The sequence below is a fragment of the Pteronotus mesoamericanus genome, unplaced genomic scaffold (genome assembly GCF_021234165.1).
Source record: "Pteronotus mesoamericanus isolate MK-2021 breed Mesoamerican mustached bat unplaced genomic scaffold, CSHL_Meso_final contig_33, whole genome shotgun sequence".
Lineage (NCBI taxonomy): Eukaryota > Metazoa > Chordata > Mammalia > Chiroptera > Mormoopidae > Pteronotus > Pteronotus mesoamericanus.
This window is the reverse complement of record NW_026555135.1, coordinates 5,638,157-5,660,481: the sequence shown is the minus strand read 5'-3', so window position 1 is coordinate 5,660,481 and position 22,325 is coordinate 5,638,157. Positions and strand designations below refer to the sequence as shown.

Below are 22,325 nucleotides of genomic sequence, written 5' to 3'. Positions count from 1 at the left end.
ATGATGAGCTCTTCAGTGGAAAGGACTGTGATTTAATTTCTCATCTTGAAACACTGTAGAGCATAATAGTTTAGTGCATGAAGCCAGGATTTGGGAGTTAAATCTCACACTTGAAGGGTGTATATCTTTGAGCAAGTCATTTGACTTTTCCGTGCCTAAATTCCCTTACTTGTAAAATGGGCATAATAATAGTGGCAAATTTAGGTAACTAGCCCTTCTTTTTTATTTTTCTAAAGTAAAAGTTCAGTTTATTCATCTGTTTATGACACAGTACCCAAGAGGCAAAGTGTTTCACATCATAGAATTCACTTCCAACTCCTTGGAATATTCATTTCTTTGGCTAAAAGGAGAGACTAGCTGGGAAAGCCAGGCAATCCTTGGGCAACTAAAATAAGGAGGGGGCAGGAGCTATGCTAACATCATCCTCACAGGGATGGCAATGGGGGTATTAGTCGCAAGCTGATTTTCCAGAGTCATTAGCTGGAAGCACAGGAGCACCGCTCCTGAATGCTCAAGCCGTCTCAGGCCTCAGTCATCCCTGCCACACAGATAGAGCAGCATTTTCTGGTAGTATCCTTGGCTTCTTGCTGGATGTAATAGTACAGGGACTTGCCATACTTCTTGAATTCAGACCTGATTTTCAACATGCCCACTTCACTGAGGGAGATCATGATTCTGGTCAAGAACTTGTCCTGTGTCCCTTTGACCTTCATGGAGTCATATAGTCAGTCAACAAAATACAGAGGCTTGTTCCGGATACACTGGACCAGGTTCAGGAAAGTATTTTCCAGGTCACCTTTGACTTCCTTCTTGATGTTTTCCAACATGTCATAAGGGCTGTAGCTCTTGTACCTTTCAAATACTCTGGAGGTGACCCATGCTCCACTCGGTCATGATGCTGATCTACCTGGGAACATCGGTTTCTTTCCTCTTCACTCCAGCATCATAGAGATCCTGGGCATCTTGGTCAATCAGTTCATAATCAATGACAGAGCCATCTTCTGCTCCTTTACCCTTGGCGAGGGCAACCATCAGCTTGCGGAAGTCACCAGATGTGTCAGAAACAATGTCCTCCTCCACATCAGTCTTGTACATTTCCTTGTAGACTCTGTTAATTTCCTGCACCTCCTGGTTGGTCCTGGAGCAGATGATGTCAATGAGAAAATCCTCATCAGTCCCCAGCCCCTTCATGGAGGCTTTCAGCTCGGAAGCATCATACTGAGCAGGTGTTTTCAATAGGCCCAGAATCACTGTCTCCAGGTGGCTAGACAAGGCTGACTTCAGTGCTGGTTGCAAGTTCCTTTTTGGTCCTTCTCTTGTAGGTGAAGGCAATATCCTGTCTCTGTTCATTGCTGCAGTTGATCAAAATGTTGATGATGGTGACCTCATCTACACCGTCGGTCTTGATGGCTGTCTCAATGTTCAAAGCATCCCAGTCAGCAACAAAGTTGGTGTAGGGTTTGACTGACCCGTACGCATTTGTGGATGTAGAGTGATCACTCTCCAAGCTGAGCTTGCACAGAATTTCATGAACAGCAGACATTTTGAAAGAAGCTGGGCCAGGCGCTGAGAGCTGTGAGTGTCCCCAGATGCAGAGCCTCTTTTTTTTTTTTTAAGATTTTATTTATTTAATTATTTATTTATTTTTAGGGAGGGAAAGGGAGGGAGGAAGAGAGGGAGAGAAACATCAATGTATGCCCCCCCACTGGGGACCTGGCCTGCAACTCAAGCATGTGCCCTATACTGGGAACCCAACCTGTGACCTCTTTGTTCACAGGCCAGCACTCAATCCACTGAGCCACACCGGCTAGGGCGACGACTACTTCTTTAAATTAGGAATCTTTTCATGATTGCTACCGGAAAAGAAATATTTTTGGATACATTTTAAAGATAGCCTAATATGTAAAAGGGTCAAGGTTTCCAGGTCAAACAAATACAGCTAACTGTGTTGGGGGCGAAGAAAGAGACTTTTAGATTCTGACAGGCAATGCCAGACATCCTACCCAGTCTCTCCATCATCTTCACACACTGTGGGCCTTCTCTGACTCCCATAATATTCAAGGTCTCATCAGTTACTCTTACTTGCGAGAGGGCTACCTTCCTCGGCCATGCCGGGCATTACACGCGTACGCTCTGCCAGGGAACTGATCCCCCTTTTGTGATCCCCACTGTCCCTTTAGGTGTCTGATACCACACAACTGTCTATCTCTGTGCTCCGAACTCCGGAACGACTGATATCCAGTCTCAGGCTAATTCTCTCAACGACTAAGACTCCTTCTGAAGGCTTCCCCCCGTCACCAGTCACTCCTCGCCTCTGAGTGTTCCTCAGCACCACCCGTAAGCTTTAGAAACTGAGACTCTCTGACCCTGCCCGACGCGGGCTCCGTAATCCCTTCAGCGCACAGCACCTACGACCTTAACGCTTTAGACCCGCCTCATTTTAGCTACTGGCCCCGCCCCTCCCTCCGTTCCGCCTCCTGCTTAAACTGGAGTCACGAATCCGCTGGCTTGCTGCCGCCTCGTAGCGTGATGACGTTGGGGTTGGCGTGCTGACGTTGGGCGGCTGCCTGCGTGTCGGCCGCGGTTCAGGGAGCAGGCTTAGGAACTGTGGACGACCGTGGGGCGTCCTGGCCGTTGGCACATGTGTTTTCATTGCAGCTTTCGCTGCTGAATGTGTCGTCTCCGTGTCGCCCTTCGGGGGAGAGGGAAACAGAGGAGAGCGTTGTTTGGGGGACAGAGCTGGAGCTCCTAAAAGGGGAAGGGAGCAGCCAGGAGGCTTTAAAGCACCTGACCGCAGGCCTGCGGCCCGGAATTGGGGAGCGACTGAGAGGGAAAGGTTCCCGCAGGCAGGGTCCGAACTCGATAGGATCGGGGCTGGTGCCGAGGAGGGAGGGCCCGGGGCGCCCGCGCGATGCTCGGGGCCCGGTGCCTGCTCCGAGCCCTGCGCTCCTGTTCCTCTGCTCCCTGCCCGAGACCCAAGCCTTCACCCAAACTGAGCGTGCGGGAAGCTCTCAGGGCCCAGAACACGAATGGGGAGCGCGTTAAGGTTCAGGTTGGTGTATGGGAAGGGGTGTTTTGTTTTGGTTTTTTTTCTTTTTAGTGACTTACACGGCACATCCACATCTAGGCTTGGCTTGTACTGTCGGGTCAGAACGACCAGCAGGGAAACGTTAGAAAATACAGGCAAATCATGTGCGTTCACACTTTTCTCCTTTTCATTGGCTACCATTATTTTTCGCAAAACTGTTGGGACGCCTATAAAGCGCTGGAAATTTGCTTTTACGGTACCAGGGCATTACCTGTAAACTTGTTAATTGTACAGCAAAATAAACGAAGGAGTGCCCTTTTCCTTTAGTCATTACAATTAATAATCCACAGTTATATGCTGGTTGTCTTGAGCTAGATCCTTGAGAGCAGAAAACATGTCTTACAGGTTTTGGTATTCACACATGGCCGACTGTAAATATTTGTTCAACTAAACCATACCTTTCATTCGACCTCAGTGTTTAAAGTGAGGCTTTGCCTGTAACATGTTTAGTCAGCTAGGAAAAAGAGTGGAGTGTAGAAGCTTGAAAGAGCTCCGGAGTCAAGCTGCCTCGGTGTAAATCTCATTACGGGGCACGTCACTATGTGTGCCCTAACCCTCAGTTTCCTGTTACAAAAATGAAGGTAATAGGTATTAGACATAGAACAGTGGTCCAGAGTCAATAGATGTTACTACTTCTCTTGCTAATAATATTTCCAGCAGTTCCATATAGACTTCCTCTTAAAGGAGCAGGCCAAGCAAGGTGGTTTGCGGAAACACGCTGACACATTTTGGTTGTGCTCACATATCCTTGATTTTTAGCAATATGACTAAGGTATCCCTCTGCATGGCTTTGGGTTTCATATTCTTTCCATGATCCTGATCAAAATCTTTTCTTGAATTCAACTATTAATTTGATAGACTAATTATCTTTTATGTGCTAGTCTAAAGGCAACTCAAAGATGAAAAGAACAGCCTAGCGCCTCCATTAGAGGCTTTCAGTAAAGTGCTGTGCAGTCTAGTATAATAGCTACCTGACACTTGTAGTACTTATGACTGAACGCTTAAAATGTGGGTAGTCTGAATTGAGAGGTGCTGTAAATAAAATACCAATTTTGAACAAAAAAAGGCAAAGTATTATTGATGATACGTTGTTAATATTGGGGGCATAATGGGTTAAATAAAATATTAAAATTATTTTCACCTGCATTTTACTTTTACTGTGACCACTAAAAAAAAGTAAGATTACTTAATGTAGCTCACATATTTTTGTTGGACAGCCCTGGTCTAATGACTAAAACAAATAATTTCAGCAATATGCTAGGTGTTAGTGGTGGAACCACTACTTTGGAGAAAACGGAGGAAGTCCTTAACTGTGTGAAGAGGTTGAGGTAGACTCCTTGTCTATAGGTTATGTTGGAGACACAAAGAAAATAAGAATCAGTACAATCATGCGCCACATGTTTTGGTCAATAGCAGGTCGCATAAAAGACATGGTCCCATAAGATTATAATGGAGTTGAAAAATTCCTGTCTCCTAGTGACTTGCTAACCTTGCTAACCTAACAAACATCATAGTGCAACATGTTACTCACGTGTTTGTGGTGATGCTGGTATAAACAAACTTAGAGCACTGCCAGTTGTATAAAAGTACAGTGCATACAATTATGTACATGTTACTGGTTTGTGTATTTACTATACTATTATTGTTACTTTAGAGTCTACTCTTTCTACTTGTACAGTTTCCTGTAGATGAGTGTGCCATGTTACACCTGCAGCAGCCTCATACATCTTTTGTTTACTGCATCTCTTGATTGCATCATCTTTTCTTGTGCTTGATTTAATCCCATGTTGATTTGTGCAGTAACCTGTGTAGGTATATAGTAGCTATACCATCTAGGTTTGTGAAGTGCCCTCTATGACGTTGGCACAAAGTTGAAGTTGCCTAACAACGCCGTTCTCAGAATGTATGTGTCATTAAGTGGTGCATGACTGTACAGTTTTTCTAAGTAGGATCATCTTGCTTTTCCCAGGCATGTTTGGTGGTTAATCAAACACCATCAGTTGCTTCACAATAGTTCAGTATCTGCTAGAATAACATTCTCTCTTAACTTCTCTGCTAATTAAGCTAGATTTAATTGGTGAGAGAGATGTTTTTAATGTTAAATGGCCTACCTGAAAACATCTCATTTGTACTCAAACCTACTTGTCATTTAAGTGCAGAGTGCTTTTTAAAGTTTATGTATAACTTGTGTTCATAATGAGAAGTTTCTTGAGAACTCTTTAGGTATGATATTTTGTAAATGGAAAAATAGTTCCGTAAAGAAGTTTCTCATCTATAACTACATAATCTCCCTTCTTGGAATTGGATATAAAAGGAGAAAGAGACCAAAATATGTACTCTTTTATTTGTAACCCAATTAAAGGGGTGCAGGGACATAAGAAAATATGTGAAGTAGCCAATATTGAGGGAATTGATTATGTGAATTAGGCCCATCAACCTAATGAAATGTCAGGTTATCTATTCAGAAAGATGAGCTTTTTTAACAAAACAAAAGTGGAATGCCAAAGCTATATCTCGCTGTGATAAGAACCATATAAAATTACATATGCATGTGAATGAACTAAAATCGATTGATTTGTTAAGGCAGGATTATAAGGACATTTTTTCCCTTGGTTTCATTTAGTCTGTGTGTATGTGTAATGAAAATGTAAAATGTTTACATGTTTTAAATTAATATTGAAAAATATTTTTCTTTATTAGGGATGGATTCGTTCAGTACGATCCCAGAAGGAAGTCTTGTTCCTGCATATAAATGATGGGTCTTCTTTGGAAAGCCTTCAGGTTGTAGCAGATTCAAACTTTGACAGTAGGTGAGTTTCAAAAAAATAAAAAGTGAATCCTTTGATTTTGCTTTTTATCTCTTCTGCTCTGCATTTTCGTAATCCAGTGTTCATGTTGTATCCTGCATGATCTTTCTAAACAAATCTGCTTTTCAAAGTTTTGAGGTTCAAGTCCAAATACTTAAAATCAAGGTCCCTCAAGCCTTTCCTCCTCTCTCTAACATTGTCTTGTGACAATATTCCCACCTAGCCTTTGCTTCAGTCTCTCTTAACTACCTGCAGCTTTTCACCTAAGTAAGGGTAAAAATTTATATCATTAAAAATTTTAATGTTCTGGTGGCAAGGTTTGTATTAAAATGAGGATTGTGTATAATGATATCTTGTTTATGCTGTGTTGTTACTGTAGAGAATTGGCTTTTGGGAGCTCTGTGGAAGTTCACGGGCAATTGGTAAAAAGTCCAGCCAAAAGACAGAATGTGGAACTGAAAGCAGAAAAAATTGAAGTTGTTGGAAGTTGTGATCCCAAGGTATGTGTTCTGACACTTTAATGGAGGCTGTTTAGACTTAATTAAAAATGTTAGCAGTCTGTTTTAAGTGTGATTATTGGGAAGATGACACTTAGAATATGTTTTGATTGTGACTTCCTAGGGTAATGGAAACAGTTAAGAGAGAGCCTAAGGAATGTAACAGAGAGTAGCAAAATGTATCTATGTAGATGGCTGAGTGTTATGAGAGCTAAGTATTGGTCTATGCTTCTCTGTCACAGTTGAAACTTGCCGCTTTTACAAACATGCCCAGTGACAGAGACATATCAGGGCAGATAACTAAGGAAAGTTCTGTCTAGAAGCGACTTGCATGATCTGGAACTTTATGTCCAATACAGTAGCCACTAGCCACATGTGGCTGTTTAATATTAAATCAATTAAAATTAAATAAAAAATTCCATTCCTCAGAGTCAATAGCCACTTTTCAAGTGCTCAGTGGTCATATGCAACTAATGGCTGCCATACTAGATAGCACAGATACAGAACATTTCCAATTATCTTAGAAAATTCAACTGGACAGTGCTAGAGTATTGTAATTCTTAAGTTGAACAAAGAAATTCTACATTAAGACGTGTTTATACCTGTTTTTGCAAGACTCTCCTCTTAGTAGCTTTTTATTTGTAGCCTGATAAAGAGGTTAGCAGGAATAAAATCATAGATTATCAATCTAATTTCTTAAATTGGAGAAAATGAATCCCAACCAGGTGAAATGATTTGCCTAAGGTGACAGCTGAATAGCAGCCGAAATTAATCCATGTACTAGGCATTTGACTCCTTGTGGTTTTGAGATACTTGTCTTCATATGTTTAGTGAACAAAAAATGAGGAAATATAGGGAAATTGCATTATTTTAATTCATTTTTAGTTCTTTGGGATATCTGGAAGAAATTAAACATAGACAATGACTTTTAACATAGACTTTTAAGACATTTGGGTGATTTAAAAATTAAGTACCCGCTGTATGTAAACAGCTGTAGAAAACAATCTTTAACATGTACAATATTCTAAACTCCTGTGTGCCAAACAGTGGACTATTTTATATAATTATATCCTAATCTTTCTACTTGTAAGTACTAGTTGATAGCTAACAGATAGAAATTTTGTAAATAACAGATTAGCCTCGGTGATATTAAGTATACTTGCCCATGGTTCCACAGCTAATAGATAGTAGGGCAGAACTCACACCCACATCTCTCTGATTCTGCCCCACCACCCGTCTACTCACTTGTTGAAATTAATGTGGACTACTCAGTTATATTAAGAAATAAAGAAGGAAAACATCTTAGTTTTGTTCTAAAGCATTAATATTTTTAAAGTGCCCTGGAAACTATCTTTTTAGCTTCTAATTTTTTTTTTATTATTTTTGGCAGGATTTCCCTTTTAAATATAAAGAGAGGCCTCCTCTGGAGTATCTAAGGCAATTTCCTCATCTTAGGTGCAGGAGTAATGCCCTGGGTTCTATACTGAGGGTTCGCAGTGAAGCTACCGCTGCCATTCATTCTTTCTTTAAGGTAAGGTGTTTTGCTTCTCTGTGTTCTGCCTTGTAAAGAATTTGAGTAATTGTAACACTGGACTATTATCATGAAAGTTCTATTAGTTATTTATTCCAAGCACCCTTTACTGTCCTGGTACTTTTTTTCTTAATTGATTTTAAATTTTCTGTTTATCACTGGTTCTGAGCAATTTAATTATGATGTGCCTTGGCATGGTTTCTTTGTGTTTGGAGTTTGTTGAGTTTCATGGATCTACTCTTTTTTAATTTTCATCAACTTTTTTCAGCCATTATTTTTTCAAATATTTTTTATGTTTCTTCCATCCTTTGGGGACTTCAGTTACCCAAATATTAGGCCACTTGATGGTATTCCCAGAGCTCACTGATGTTCTTTTCTTTTTTAAAATTCTGTTTTTCTTTGTGTTTTTCTTTTGGATAATTTCTATTGCTATGTCATTGAGTTTATTTATCTTTTCTTCTAGAATGCCTAATTTGTTGTTATTTCTAGTCAGTGCATTTTTTCCTCTCACACATTAGGTTTCATATCTAGATGTTTGATTTAACACTCTTAAAAAATATCTTCTATTTCTCTACTTAATTTTGAACATCTTCAGCATGGTTTTGAACATATACAATGCAGTAAAAATACTGTTTTTATGTCCTTTTTTTCTAATTTTAACATATCTGTCTGGAATCTGTTTTGATTTATTAATCTCCTCTTTATGGATTATGTTTGCTTTCCTCTTTGCATACCTGCAAATCTTTGATTAGGTGCCAGACATTGTGAACTTTAAGCTTCTTAAGCTTTGTTCTGATATGCAGTTATTTGAAAACTGTTTGATCCTTTGGGTCCTGGTTTTAAGTATGTCTGGAGAAGTTCTGTCTTGGACTAATTATTTCCCACTACTGAGGCAAAGCCTTCCTGTGAAGTACCTAATGCCTTGTGAATAACTGAGTTTTTTCAGTCTGATTTATGGTTACAGACAAGGTTTCCAGCCACATGTGAGCACCAGGCACTGTTTCTTCCAGTCTTTTTGAGTGGTTCATTTTGTGGCCTCGGAAGGTTTCCTCACAAGCATTGGGTTGATCATGTCTCTACCTAATACTCCATGTGACCCTCCACCTATCTCTGGAGTTCTCTGCACAGCTCTCTCCTCTCTGGTAGTACATCTTGAATTTTAGTCACTTTGGTCTCCTGAGACTCCCAACTCTAACTCCTCAACTCTGGGAGTCTGCTGGGTTCCACTTTATTACCCCGCTCTCCTTGCTATGGCCTGGAAAATCTCAAGGTAGTAACCTGGGTTGCTGGTGGAGTTCACTATGTTTGTTTCCCACCTTCAGAGATCACTGTCCTTTGTTGTCTGATATTCAGTATCTTGAAAACCATTCTTTCATGTGGTTTGTAGGGGTTTTTTTGCTGTTTTTGTCTTTTTGGTTGTTTCAGTTAGGAGGGTAAATCTGGCCCCAATTTTTCCAATTTGGTCATAGACATACTATATATACACACTCGTACATATATGTATATATACATATAGTATATCTATACACCACACTATATATACTTATATACTATATATGCTATACTACATATTATGTATACAATACTATATAGTATATATAATATGTATAAGTAAATAGTAAGCACAAATTTTAGAGAAGTGTTGATCAAGTAGATTGATCTAATGATTAAAGACATTTTGTCTTATTTAGTTCTGCTTTTTCACCATTTTCTCCCACCTGGGAAAGCCACAGTGGAATATACAATAGTTGGTAGTAAGTTGATGAGTTGAAGGGACCCCTACCTCATGTGAGTGGAGGTTGGGGGGCAAAGGCAAGGAGAGACCCAGAACATAAAGTTCAGTGTTATTCCGTGTGGTTTTGGAACTCTTTCTATGCCATGTCTCCAGATCCAGCTAATTTGCAGAGATTGTTTAATGTATACCCTTCCATGTATCCAAATTCCTGTAGACCCAACCTATTGTAGCATACAAGAGAGTTGTTGCTTTTTAAAAAGCTCCTTCAGAGTTGATTTCTTCTAAAACAGCTAAAGAACATCATGTCTTTTAAGCATATACTGTACTTTTGAATAAACAAAGGAAACTAAATCACATTATACAATATCACCCCATTCCAGTTTGAAAGGGGGTATTTGCATAGGGTCTCATAAACTTTCTTATGCAGCTTCCATATGGCTTTTCCGTAGTGCTTGAACCACACAAGCAGAAAATTTGTTCAGATCTGAAAATGTTTTCCCCCATATGGCTTAACAGCTGGTAAAGTGGACCTATTCTAATTTTGAAATAGTTTTATAGATTTCTGGCCACCAGGTGGTGGTATTCACAATCCGTTGACAAGTGGGCTTTATCTATTTTCTGCATTTCTTTGTTACACGAATCTTTTGCAGATATGTAAACAATTAAAAAATAAGGGAAGAAACTAGAAATTTTGAAGTCAAAAATAAGCAAGATAAAATAAAAAAAATTTTAAGTGGTTGAAAATAAATTTTAACACTGTCGGTGATATTTACAAAGTAGGTACTTTTTTTGATTGCTATAAATTCGCATTTTAATTGTAAAGTTCTGGAAAATATAATCCAGCTTCTTTAATGTTACCCAATTGTATGTGTGACTGGATTGAATTGTTAAAGAAATCACAGGAGAGCCATATGACATATTAAATAATCATTATATATTATGTAGTATTTGGTACCACAGGGTCCAACAGAAATAATGCCTGCTTGAGTGTGGTTGGTAGGTAAATAATATGGGTTTGATATTTATAGTTTTAATTTGAATATTTCACCTAAAATGTTATATGATGTGATACTGTTATGTTGAAGAATTTTATGCTTATGATTTTGTAGTAAAAGATTTTGTAATAAATAAGGTGCGATATTTGTGCCAGACCTTATATTTCTGTGAGTTGTGTCTTTAGGCTCCCAAAAAGATGTTAGGACTTTAAGTGTAAAATCTTCATAAATTTCAAATCTAGAAATGAAGAAAAAAATAAATTTGAACTGTACCTTTTAATTAGGATACATTAAGCATCTAGTTACTTTTTTGATTTGGGTATCAAAAATGTTTTGTGTATAACTTGGTTTGCTCATGAAATTGACATATTTGCTATGAACTAAAACTTGGCTATCTAGAATCCTCAAGGAATGAGTCATTTAGAAGAGCTGAGTCTCTCAAATTACAGGATTATCTCTTCAGGCACCAAATGGTCTAAATTCCAGTGGAAATTATCCTACAGTGTATTGCACACGTCCCCGGCTTCCCAGCTTGAGACAGAAAAAATAGTTTGCCCTTTCTTGATGAGTCAAGTTTCTTCCTTTGAGTATCAGATTTTCCCCTCTTCTGTATGGCAGTGTTTTCAGAGCCTGTCATGGTGTGGAGTATTCTTTGTCCCTGTGTTGAATGACCCCAGACTGCTGTGTCTTTGAATTCCTGTGACTGTTTTCTGTGGATTTTTTTTTTTGGTCTCCTTTTGCTTTCACTTTTTGTTGCCAGTGGGGTGCCTGTGGCTAGCAATTGCTGCTGTGTTGTTGTTGTTGCTGATTCTGATAAATAAAGATTCTTATGGGGGGCGGTGTGTGTGTGTGTGTGTGTGTGTGTGTGTGTGTGTGTGTAAGAAAATGCAGCCCATGAGTCATTGAGTGATGTGTATGGGCCTTAGTATATGAATTTTGTAAATTTTCAGATATTCAGTTCATTATAAAATATGTGGTTCTAGAATGTCTATCTAAGAAAATATTTAGATATTTAGAGGTAGTAGGTGCAGTCTGAAAAATTGGATGAAAGTATATGCTTTTATTTTCGGTTCTCTCTGGCCTTCATACTTCTCATTAGGAACCGCTCTGCTGTGGGGTGGGATAAGTAACTCACACTGGTACCACATTGGAACAGCTGCTGACAGGGCTCCTCCAGTCCTTGCTATTTATTTTCCTTTTTATCTTTTTCCTTCCCTTTCCACTCCTCTTTTGTTGAACTTTATTCTCAATGCTTTATTTTTCTTTCTTTGTACACTTTATAGCTTTTGGTGGCACTGTTGTGGACTTTAATCTGATAAGCCTTGCTAGCAGCATTAAGCCTTAAAAAGCTGGTGACACCTTTTGAAAGGTTTAGCATTAGTTGAGTATTAAGAATAATTTCTACTACTTGAGTGATTTCTTAAAAATCTATAGTTATTTTCGTAAGATTTACAGTGATGTTTCTTGTGGCAGTTGACAAGTTCTAACTTTGGCAATTATATTTAGCCGTTAAATTTTCTCCTCCCTTTCCCCCACCCTCTCTCCACCCTCATTTCCTTTGGATTTTTCATTTCCTTTCTTTGTTTACCGCACTCAAGCTCATAGTTGCCTGCATTCGTGTGGAATAAATGATTCATGTCCATAATTCTTGGCTCCTGAGAGATAAAAATTTTATGCAGTAATGTTATTATTGATTATATTTCATTTGTTTTCTATGATGTTCTCTGTGCAGCACCTCTAAGCATGTTGCTCCCAGGCTAAGTACATATTTGAATACTTACTGAGACTCCTAATTTAGAGTTTGAATATTTAATCAGTCTACATCGTAGGGCAAGTTGTTAACTAGATACTTTGCATCTTACTTTAATTTAACTTTTTTATGAAGGAGGAAGCAAACTTGAGAGGACCCTGGTAACACACAGAGACATTTTGTATTCCACCAGTGATAGGCAGATTTAACAGACATTAAAAGTGTACATATGAATTTATTGTATTGATTTCAAGAGCACAATTTTTTCATTAAACAAATGCTATTCTGCTTTTTGCAGCCTAAATCCCCTTTGGTTACCCCCATGCCCACCCTGCAACATCTATGGTGAATGTAACCTTTCGCCTATATCCATAGTCAAAATGAATGAAGCTTAACCTTGAAGTTGTTGGGTTATTTCAGTTCTACTAGCAACAGCTTTTGTGGTTCATTAATGGAAATAGTCTCAGACTTTGGAGCGGAAAAATTGCAGTTGGGCGCCTCAGTAATGGATGCATTTGCTGCTCAGAATCTTCTTTGAGACTAAAGGAAGTGCACTGCCTGTGCCATGTGCAGTGCTCTTGCCATCAATATAATGACAGACGTCCTGAATCATTTCTGCTTTGTTTGCAGTTTATTTCTTTAGTCACTATTTGTCAACTTTAATTTTTCTCCTTTTCCGTGGTTTGTTACAGTTGAGGGTCTCACTGCAAAACAACTGAACTTTACATTGATTACTTTGTATTCTCTTAGCAATGTAGGCAGCATTATTTATTATACATTAACTTTGAGTAGGAGAGAGAGGGGGAGAGAGAGAGAGAGAGAGAGAGAGAGAGAGAGAGAGAGAGAGTTAAATCACTACCAGTATGTTAGAAAAGTGGTAGAAGAAATAGTACCAGAGATAGACCCTGAAGACCTAGTTTCCAGGCCTGGGCTGCCACTGACTAGTTGTGTGACTTGGCAATTCATTAATATCTGTGGGCCTCAAGTTCCTTATCTTTGAAATGAGGAAATTGGACTAAATAATGTCTAACTCATTTCCTGATTTAAAATTATTTGTGCTTCTATACATAGTAAAACACTCAGCTTGGTATTTCAATACTTTTATTTATGGAGTTGGGGAAGGATTTGATACGGCATTCTCTAAATGCTATTTCAGTTGTATAATAAGATATATTTTCTTGGAATTGTATCGTATACAAGTATACTGAAAGAAAAAAAAAGGCTTTTCCTTTTTCTTCCAGGACAGTGGCTTTGTGCATATTCATACTCCAGTAATCACATCCAATGACTGCGAGGGGGCTGGAGAACTTTTTCAAGTTGAAGTAAGTTGTGCTTTCCATCTTGGGGGAGACACTGCTCTCTGACATTTTTCATCTGAGGGTTTTAAATTTAATAAGAGTTGTATTGATAAACCATGACCAGAACCTGAAATTTTTTCAGTAGTAATCCTTAAAAAAAATAGAAAATTCAAACTTCTCTGATTCCTGTTCTATCCGCTGTATTATTTACATTGTGACTAAAAGGAGTAGGTTTTTAGTTTAGTACTCCATTTACTATTCTTATATAACTGTGAACTAGTGAACTGGAATAATTTGAAGAGATTAATAAAGATTCTTAAGATATCTTTTGTGCAAATTCAATCCCCGGTTAATATTTTTGGATATAAGTCATATTTTAAAAGATAAGTTAAAAAAAGTATACATGTGACTATTTTCTTTTTCAAAATCTTTAACAAAACATTTTTCATAAGAAACATTTATGCCCTAGCTAAGTGGCTCAGTTGGTTGGAGCATTGTCCTGTACACCAAAAGGTTACTGGTTGGATTCCTGGTTAGGACACATACCGAAATTGTGTGTTCAGTCCCTGGTTGGTGTGCATACAGGAGGCACCTGATCAGCGTTTCTCTCTCACATAAATGTTTATCTCTTTCTCTCTCCTTGCCTCCCTCCCTCCCCCCGCTTTCCCCTCCCTTCCTTCCTTCCTTCCTTCCTTCCTTCCTTCCTTCCTTCCTTCCTTCCTTCCTTCCTTCCCTCCCTCCCTCCCTTCCTTCCCTCCCTTCTTCTCTTCCTCTCTCTCTAAAATCAATAAAACATATCTTCAGATGAGGATTAAAAAAGAAAGAAAAAGAAATGATTTATGTTCTGTATACTTCATGAAGGCTCTTGTTTTAATTCTTTATTCAGCAATCATTTTCTGAGCTCATAAGAAGTTCCAGGCATTGTCAGCCTGCCCTTGTAGGTAATTTAAAATTTACTAGTTATTTTTACTTATAGGCAGTTGAAGCCATTTCATTTACCAATTTGCCAGCCTACTTAAACTCTTTGGCCAGTTGTGTAATAATTTACAAAGAAATGTATGTTGATAAGTACTGCTTTTTGTATTTCTTTCATTCGTTCATAGATTTCTTCCTCCCTCCCTCCCTCCCTCCCTCTCTTCCTTTCCTGTCCTCACCCATGGACTTTTTTTTTCCCCATTGGTGAGGTGGCGCAGGTCCTGAAGGTCCTGTTCAGATGTCAGCTGAGGCAGAAGGCAGACTCTGGTCCCACAGAGTCTGCTTTGGGTCATCATGGATGGGGAAATAAAAATAAGCCATCCCAGACACTTTTCTCAGTCTGCCAGGGAAAGGGGTGGCAATTCCCTCTTGTGGAAAATGCCCGGAGTCCCTTTGTCCAAAGGCTTTTATTGAAAGGGTTATCAGTGGGGCTAGGTAGTAGGAATGTACAGGTGTTTTCATTACATCAGTATGTTAATGTTTACAGAGAATAGATGATGTTTTGAAGAAAACAAATGGCAGGAACACACCAATTTACATGGGTCCGAGAAGAGATGAGTAAACATAAGAGTGTAAATTTAAGAGTGCTGAAGTGTTTAGGGTCAGGGTCTATGAATAATGTAAATTTCCTTCCCAGCATGAGCTGGTTATCATAGCTTTTGAGGAAAAAACAAAGCATGCTTCAAGGAATTTACTTCTAGATCTGATTTCCCCCAGAAACCACCTAATTCAGTTTAGGGCTATACCTGCCTCCAGTATTGTTTCAAGCCTGAGCCAGGCAGGGGAGCAGAGCTGCCAAGAGATAAGGAGACTTCTTTCAGATAGAATGAGGACTCGGGCCATATCAAAGCTGAGGGGTGAGGGTTTTTTGCCCCCTCTCCATGTCCCCCAAGTCCTTCCCATGATGGCCCCTTGCGACTGTGCCTGACTTAGGTTGCCCCTGCCATTGAGAGGTCTTACTACCCAGCATTGACTAACCAGCCATCCTTCACGGCTAAGCAGGGTGGTGTGAGGGAGCCCCTGCCAGGGAGACAGGCTTTGCCTCCTCCCTGGCCTGTTTTCCCAAGGCCTGCTTGCTTAGCTCCAGCCTTGGGGCTCTCTTGCCTGTCAGCAAGGCTGCAGTTCCTGAAACCAGGCGGAGTGGTTCCCAACACGTTTGTTGTAGAAAGAGAGAAAGGGAAAAATGAAAGGAGAGAGGAAGGGTGAGAAACATCGATGCAAGAGAGAAGCATTGATCGCTTGCCTCCCGAAAGCTCCCAGACTGGGGATCAGATTGCATGTGTTTACACCCTAAGGAGGATTCAGGATTGAACCCGCAACCTAGGCATGTGCCCTGACGATGAATTGAACCGCAATCTTTTGGTTATGGGCTGATGCTCCAACCCACTGAGCCACCCCTACCAGAGCCACTGATTTCTTTAAGAACTCAAGATTCTTTTGACATAGTGGGTTGATTCCATCAAAGGATGACATATAACTGCTGTATCTGGTTCAGTATGTTTTCATTCTTGAATAAATTTTAATTACAGTTGACATACAGTATTATATTAGTTTCAGGTATACAACTTAGTGTTTAGACATTTATATAATTTTTGAAGTGATCACTCTGGTAAGTCCAGTACCCATCTGATACCATACATAGTTATTACAATATTATTGACTATAGTCCCTGTGCTGTACTTTACATCCCTGTGACTATTTTTACAACTTGCAATATGTACTTCATCCCTTCACCTTTTTCACCCAGGCCTTCAACCTCTGCTCACCCCCTACCCCACCAATCTGGCAGGCATCTTTTTGTTCCTGTATCCATGAGTTTGTTTCTGTTTTGTTTGTTTGTTTATTTTTGTTCAACATATAAGTGAAATCATATGGTATTTTTCTTTGCCTTATTTCACTCAGCATAATATCCTTTAGATCCATCCATATTGTTGTAAATGGCAAGATTTCATTTTTTTTTATGGTTAATATCCCATTGCATATATGCACCACATCCTCTTTATCTAATTATCTATCAATGGACATTTAGGGTGCTTCCATATCTGGAATATTATAAATAACGCTGCATGAACATAGGGGAACATATATCTTTTCAAATTAGAGTTTGGAGTTCATCCGATAGATACCCAGAAGTAGAATTGTTGGGTTATATGGTAGTTCTTTTATAATTTTTTGAGGAACCTCCATACTGTTTCCCACAGTGGCTGCACCAATTCACAATTCCACGAACAGTGCACAAGGGTTCCCTTTCCTCCACATCCTCGCTAACACTTGTTTATTTATTGATTAGAGACATTCTGACAGGTGTGAGGTGATGTCTAACTTGCATGTCTCTGATGATTTAGTGATGTTAATCATCTTTTCATATGTTTATTGGCCATCTGTTTATCCTCTTTGGAGAAATGTCTATTCAGGTTCTCTGCCCATTTTTTAATTGGATTTTTTTTTTTTTGGTGTTAAGCTGTTTGAGTTCCTTATATATTTTGCATATTTACCCCTTATTAAAATTTATTCAAGAATGAAAACATACTGAATATCTTCTTACATTCAGTAGGATATCTTTTCGTTTTGCTGATTTCTTTCACTGTGTAAAAACTTTTTTAACTTAATATAGTCCCATTCGTTTATTTTTTCTTTTGTTTCCTTGCCTGCGAAGACATGTCCAAAAAAGTACATACTGTTATCTGTGAGGTCAAAGAGTTTAATGCATTAGTTTTCATCTAAGAGTTTTGGATATTGTTAAATGTTTTTTCTGCCTCACTTGATATGATTGTATGATTTTTATCTTTCATTTTGTTTATGTGCTCTATCACGTTAATTGATTTGCAGATATTGAACTAGCCTTGCATCCCGGGAATAAATCCCATTTGATCATTGTGTATGATCTTTTTAATGTATTGCTGAATTAAGTTTGTTAATATTTTGTTGAGGACTTTTGCATCCATGTTCATCTAGGGTATTGGCCTATAATTTATTTTTTATTTTTTATTTTATAGTTTTATTGTCTAGTTTTGGTATCAGGGTAATGTGGGGCTCTTAAAATAAGTTTGGGAATCTTCCCTGCTGTTCAATTTTTTGGGAATAATTTAAAAAGGATAATTATTCTTTGAGTGTTTGGTAAAATTTAGCTGTGAAGCCATCTGGTCTAGGACTTTTGTTTGTTGGGAGTTTTTTGACTGCTGGTTCAATTTCATTAGTAGTTACCATGCTGTTCCAATGTTCTGTTTCTTCCTGATTCAGCCTTGGAAGATTTTATGTTACTAGGAATTTATCTATTTCTTCCTGGTTATCCAGTTTTGGGCAAAAAATTGTTAGCCTGGTTCTCCAGGGGCGTTCCCTGTATGAGTTACGGGTGCTCTCCTCTTGTAGTTGGGTCTCAGTTGCTGTTGGCACATCATTGTTTGGGATTGACCCTCGGGTTGACTGGCTGTGAGGGCTGGCTATGACTACAGCAGATAAGCTGCTGTGTGAGGGGCTGACCCCATAAAGTGGGAGTCACTTTAGCAGGGCTCTGGTACCAACTGAGTCCACTCTTAAGGTGTGTTGTTTGTGGAGCTGGTTGGGTGTGTTGGTTGCCAGGTGTGTTGGTTATGGAGCCTCTTGGGAGAGGCTCAGGTGCAGCCCAAGGCCATCCTATGTTTGTGTTCAGTTGGGGCTGCCTCGTGGACTCTACAAAGTGATATGTAGTCGGCTGCCATTTATTCTGGGCTTGAATGTGCTCGGGAGAAGCTATGCTGAGAACCAAGGCCAGTAGCCATGAGAGCTATGTGTGGCACCTTTTGGTAGGCACCATGATATGAGCTGGAGGCAACAAGCATTTGTGCCAGGCTTGTTGCTGCTTATTAGAAGCTACATTCCAAGCCAGTGCTGGCTGCAGCTTTTGTCAGGCTTGGGATTAGCTGATGAGAATTAAAGTGCAAGTTGAGACTGGCAGTCACTTGTGCTGGGTTGGGGCTGCTTAGCAAAAGGTATAGGGCATGCTGAGGCCAGACAGTGCTTGTTTGGAGTTTGTAGACCTTTGAGAGATCTTAGGATAGTCTACAGTGAGCCAAAGTAGGCTTGTATGGAAAAGTGCTGGAAGCGACTCAGGCCTGGTGCACAAGTTGGGTGGGATAGAGTCTTAGGGAATCACCAGGGCCAGGCGGAAGATGCTAGCAAGGTTAATGGAGGGCTCAGGTTTGGCACCTGCCTTCACCTGCCAGCTGGGCCGGGGAGAGTTCTCAATAAAGGATCAGTGCTGGCTGCCAGCTCTTTTGTTCCCTGAGGGAGCTGCCCTGACCCCTGTCCCTCCAGTCTTCGCCCTGAAGCTAATCAGTTCAATTTCTTTCCATGTGTCCCTGACTCTTCTTGAGCTGCTATGCCTGCACTGGAACGCAGAGAAAGTGAGTTTGTGAGTCCATGTATGGGCCCCTCAGGAGTTACACGTGGGACTCCAGAAGCCCTCTGTTTCACTCAGGTGCAATTCCTGCTGGTTTTCACAGGAAAAGGACTCCTTTTCCTGGCACTGGTGCTGTGGGCTGGGGAGCCAGATTTGGGGCTGGGTCCCTTCCCTCCTCATGGGGGGGACCTCTGCTTCTGAGATATCCCTTCTGAGTCTTAATTGCCAAACCATGGGATCTGCATCTACATCCCTGTTTCTCCTATCCATCTCATTATGGCTTCTTTATATTCTTAGTTATAAGAATTTAGTTCAGGTGATATTTAGGCAGTTCTGAATGATGGTGGTTTTATAATTTAGTGATAATTTTGATGTGGTCACAGGAGGAGGTAAGCACAGCATTCACCTACTCCGCCATCTTGACCCGAAGTTCCCTTCATGATTAACTCTTGATAACGATGCTTCCTCTTCATATTATTGAGCAAAGTATTTACTAGGAGAAGTTGTCTTCATATGTTAAAGTTGTTAATAAAAATAATGAAATTCTGTCTTTTTTCATACATATCTTGAAGAACTCTTGATAATAGTCTTCTGCAAAGAGCAGAATAAAAATGGTTTTTTGAACATTTAAAATGAGAGTGTTAGCACCTGTATATATGAGCTCAAAGAAGGTAGTAAATGATAAAATCACAACACATTTGGCCCTTTGGATCTACAGGTTCTGTATCCACAGATTCAATCAACCAAATATTGATAATATTTAGAAAAAAGTTACATTCTTCCTGACGTGCACTATATAGTTAGGCCTACATTGGTTATGTCTGCACTGAATATATAGACTTTCTTTTTGTCCTTATTTCCTAAATAATATAACATGACAACTGTTTATATTGTATTAGAAATTATATGTAATCTAGAGATGATTTAAAATATATAGGAGGGTGTGCATAGATTATATTATACATTTTATGTAAGAATATTATACATTTATATTATACATTTTATATAAGAAACTTGAGCATCCACAAATTTTGTTATCTGCCAGGGTTCTGGAACCAATTCCCTGTGGAGGCTGAGAAATGAGTATATATAAATTACAAAAATACATTTTTTTCTAGGTATTTGTTGTTTGTTTTCTGTTTGTACCTTAATAGTCTTCTCAATGTTGAAGTGAAGGAAAAACCATCTACCTTAAATACATTTATAATCCCTAAATCACTAAATATTAAAAAGTAAATGACAAGGAAGGAAATGTATAATTTAAAGGCATTTTTACAAACAAAAAAGGAAATTATTAAAGAGGCCCAAAATAAAGAGTAAAAGAAATCTGTAACTAACTTAAAAAGTGATAAATTTGGAGATAACTGCTTTGCTACAAGGGAAATCCCCTAAGCCAGACTGATTGATTACAGTATGTATAGTTTGGCCTCTAAACAATACAAGTCAAGTTACCAGATAAAGTATAAATACATAGGAAGGGGAAAAAAATATGTGTGTGTTTCTGAAGCTAAACAAATGTTCTATCTTCATACTATATCAGGGCCAGGTTAAGTAATTTTATAGTGGAATTAGACTTCCCTGTTCAGAGTACCTGAAGAGATGCTCTTGACTTCATAGATCCTAGACTCCTGCAGTCAGGGTCTATATCAGGTTTCAGTGGTGTGTAGTTTTTGCCCTGACCTGCAGTCTTTGTTGCTTTCAGAAATTCAGCTCTAAGACTTGTCTCCTGCCTCTGCCAACCCTCTATCCTTTGAAAGCAGTGCTGCTGCTTATTTCCACCTCACACACCTCTGTCCTTCCATGCTTTCTTGTGTTAATTTCCTCCTCTCTTCCTGTAGAGTCAGAGGGATTTGAATTGTGGCACCCCACTGTTAGGAGGAAGCAGTTTCGTATTATAATTGTTGCTTCACTTAATAGTGGTCCTTTTTGCTCTGACAACAATGAAGTGTCAGGTTTGAGGGCAGTAGTAAGAGGCCACCCTGAAATGAACAGTAAAAACATGCACTTCTGAAACACTGTTGAGAAGTGAATGTACGTTTCATTATTTTAGTTTTCTTTTTCTCATTTCCATTTCCTGCTTTAAGACTTTGGATATTAAGGTTTGGGGACTACCAAATACATATGTAGAAAGTAGCATTCAAGCCATTCATTTGTTATTCTGCTGACATTTGGTATCATCTGTGTTCAAGATGCTGTGCTAATTGTTAATGTTAAAGATGTAGTTGAGGTTCAGACCTGTAAAGCTGGTGAGTTGGCAGGGGTTGACAGAGGCCGGAGCATACTTTTCATTCACTCATGATGTTACTTATCTTAATATTCCCTGATTGTACACTTTTTCCTCTTTGTCTTAAGGCCCTAGCTGTGCCCCCATAATTATGTTTGGTCTTTCCAATACTAGAGTATCTATTTTGTCTCTTAGAAGATAAAGGAGACTAAAGGAAGAATTAGAGATTGTGGCAAAAACTAGACATTGATGGGACATAGGTGAAACTGCCTTATGTATGTATGTATATTTGAGGTTACAGTGTTACCAGTTGTAAGTGGTATGGAATCTAGAGGAAAAGTAGGTCTGTGAGGATTGACTTGGTTAGAAAAATCTTCAAAATGAGTATGTGACTTGCCTGTATCCTAGGGAGGACATCCCCAGGTAGGGAACAATGTGAGCAGAGTCAAGTGTTTGAAATAGCATGGGGTCTTCATTGGAATCTTGGATGAACAAATTAGAGAGCTCATATTGGTGGATAGCTATAGGAATGAGGAGATGGAGCTGGCTTTTAAAACACTACATACCATAAAATTCACTCAAGTATACAGTCCCATGGTTTTCATTATATTCATAGGGTTGCGCAACCATCATCACAATCTAATTTTAGAGCATTTTCATCACCCTCAAATGAAACCTGGTACCCATTAGCAGTCCCTTCCCTTTCCGGTAGGTAACTTAAAACTCCTCTATAGATTTGCCTCTTCTGGAGCATTTTATGTACATGGAATCATACAACATATGGTCTTTTGTGTCTGGATTCTTTCACTTAGCACAAAGTTTTTGAGTTTCATCCATGTTGTAGCATACATCAGTACTTAATTAATTTTTATATTCAACTAGTATTCTGTTGTATAGATATACAACATTTGTTTATTCATTTAGCAGTTGATGGCTATTTGGATTGTTTCCACCTTTTGGCTATAATGAATAATGCTACTATGAACATTTGTGAAAACATTTGGATGAGCATATGATTTCATTTCTCTTGGGTGGAATTTCTGGGTC

At 39.1% G+C, this 22,325-nt stretch overlaps 1 protein-coding gene and 1 pseudogene across 2 annotated transcripts in view; one reads left to right on the top strand and one right to left on the bottom strand.

Annotated features, from left to right (window-relative positions):
- Positions 1-528: 528 nt before the first annotated feature.
- LOC129072648 (annexin A2-like) lies at positions 529-1,591 on the bottom strand (annotated as a pseudogene).
- A 963-nt stretch (positions 1,592-2,554) lies between these two features.
- The window catches only part of NARS2 (asparaginyl-tRNA synthetase 2, mitochondrial), a 113,092-nt gene continuing 93,321 nt past the window's right edge, over positions 2,555-22,325 (top strand). For both annotated transcript variants that reach the window (XM_054576336.1, XM_054576335.1), the window contains exons 1-5: positions 2,555-3,052; positions 5,789-5,898; positions 6,275-6,395; positions 7,783-7,923; positions 13,645-13,725. In XM_054576336.1, coding sequence (XP_054432311.1) covers positions 2,912-3,052; positions 5,789-5,898; positions 6,275-6,395; positions 7,783-7,923; positions 13,645-13,725 — 594 coding nt within the window. In that variant the 5' untranslated portion in view covers positions 2,555-2,911. The remainder of the gene's footprint in view (positions 3,053-5,788; positions 5,899-6,274; positions 6,396-7,782; positions 7,924-13,644; positions 13,726-22,325) is intronic.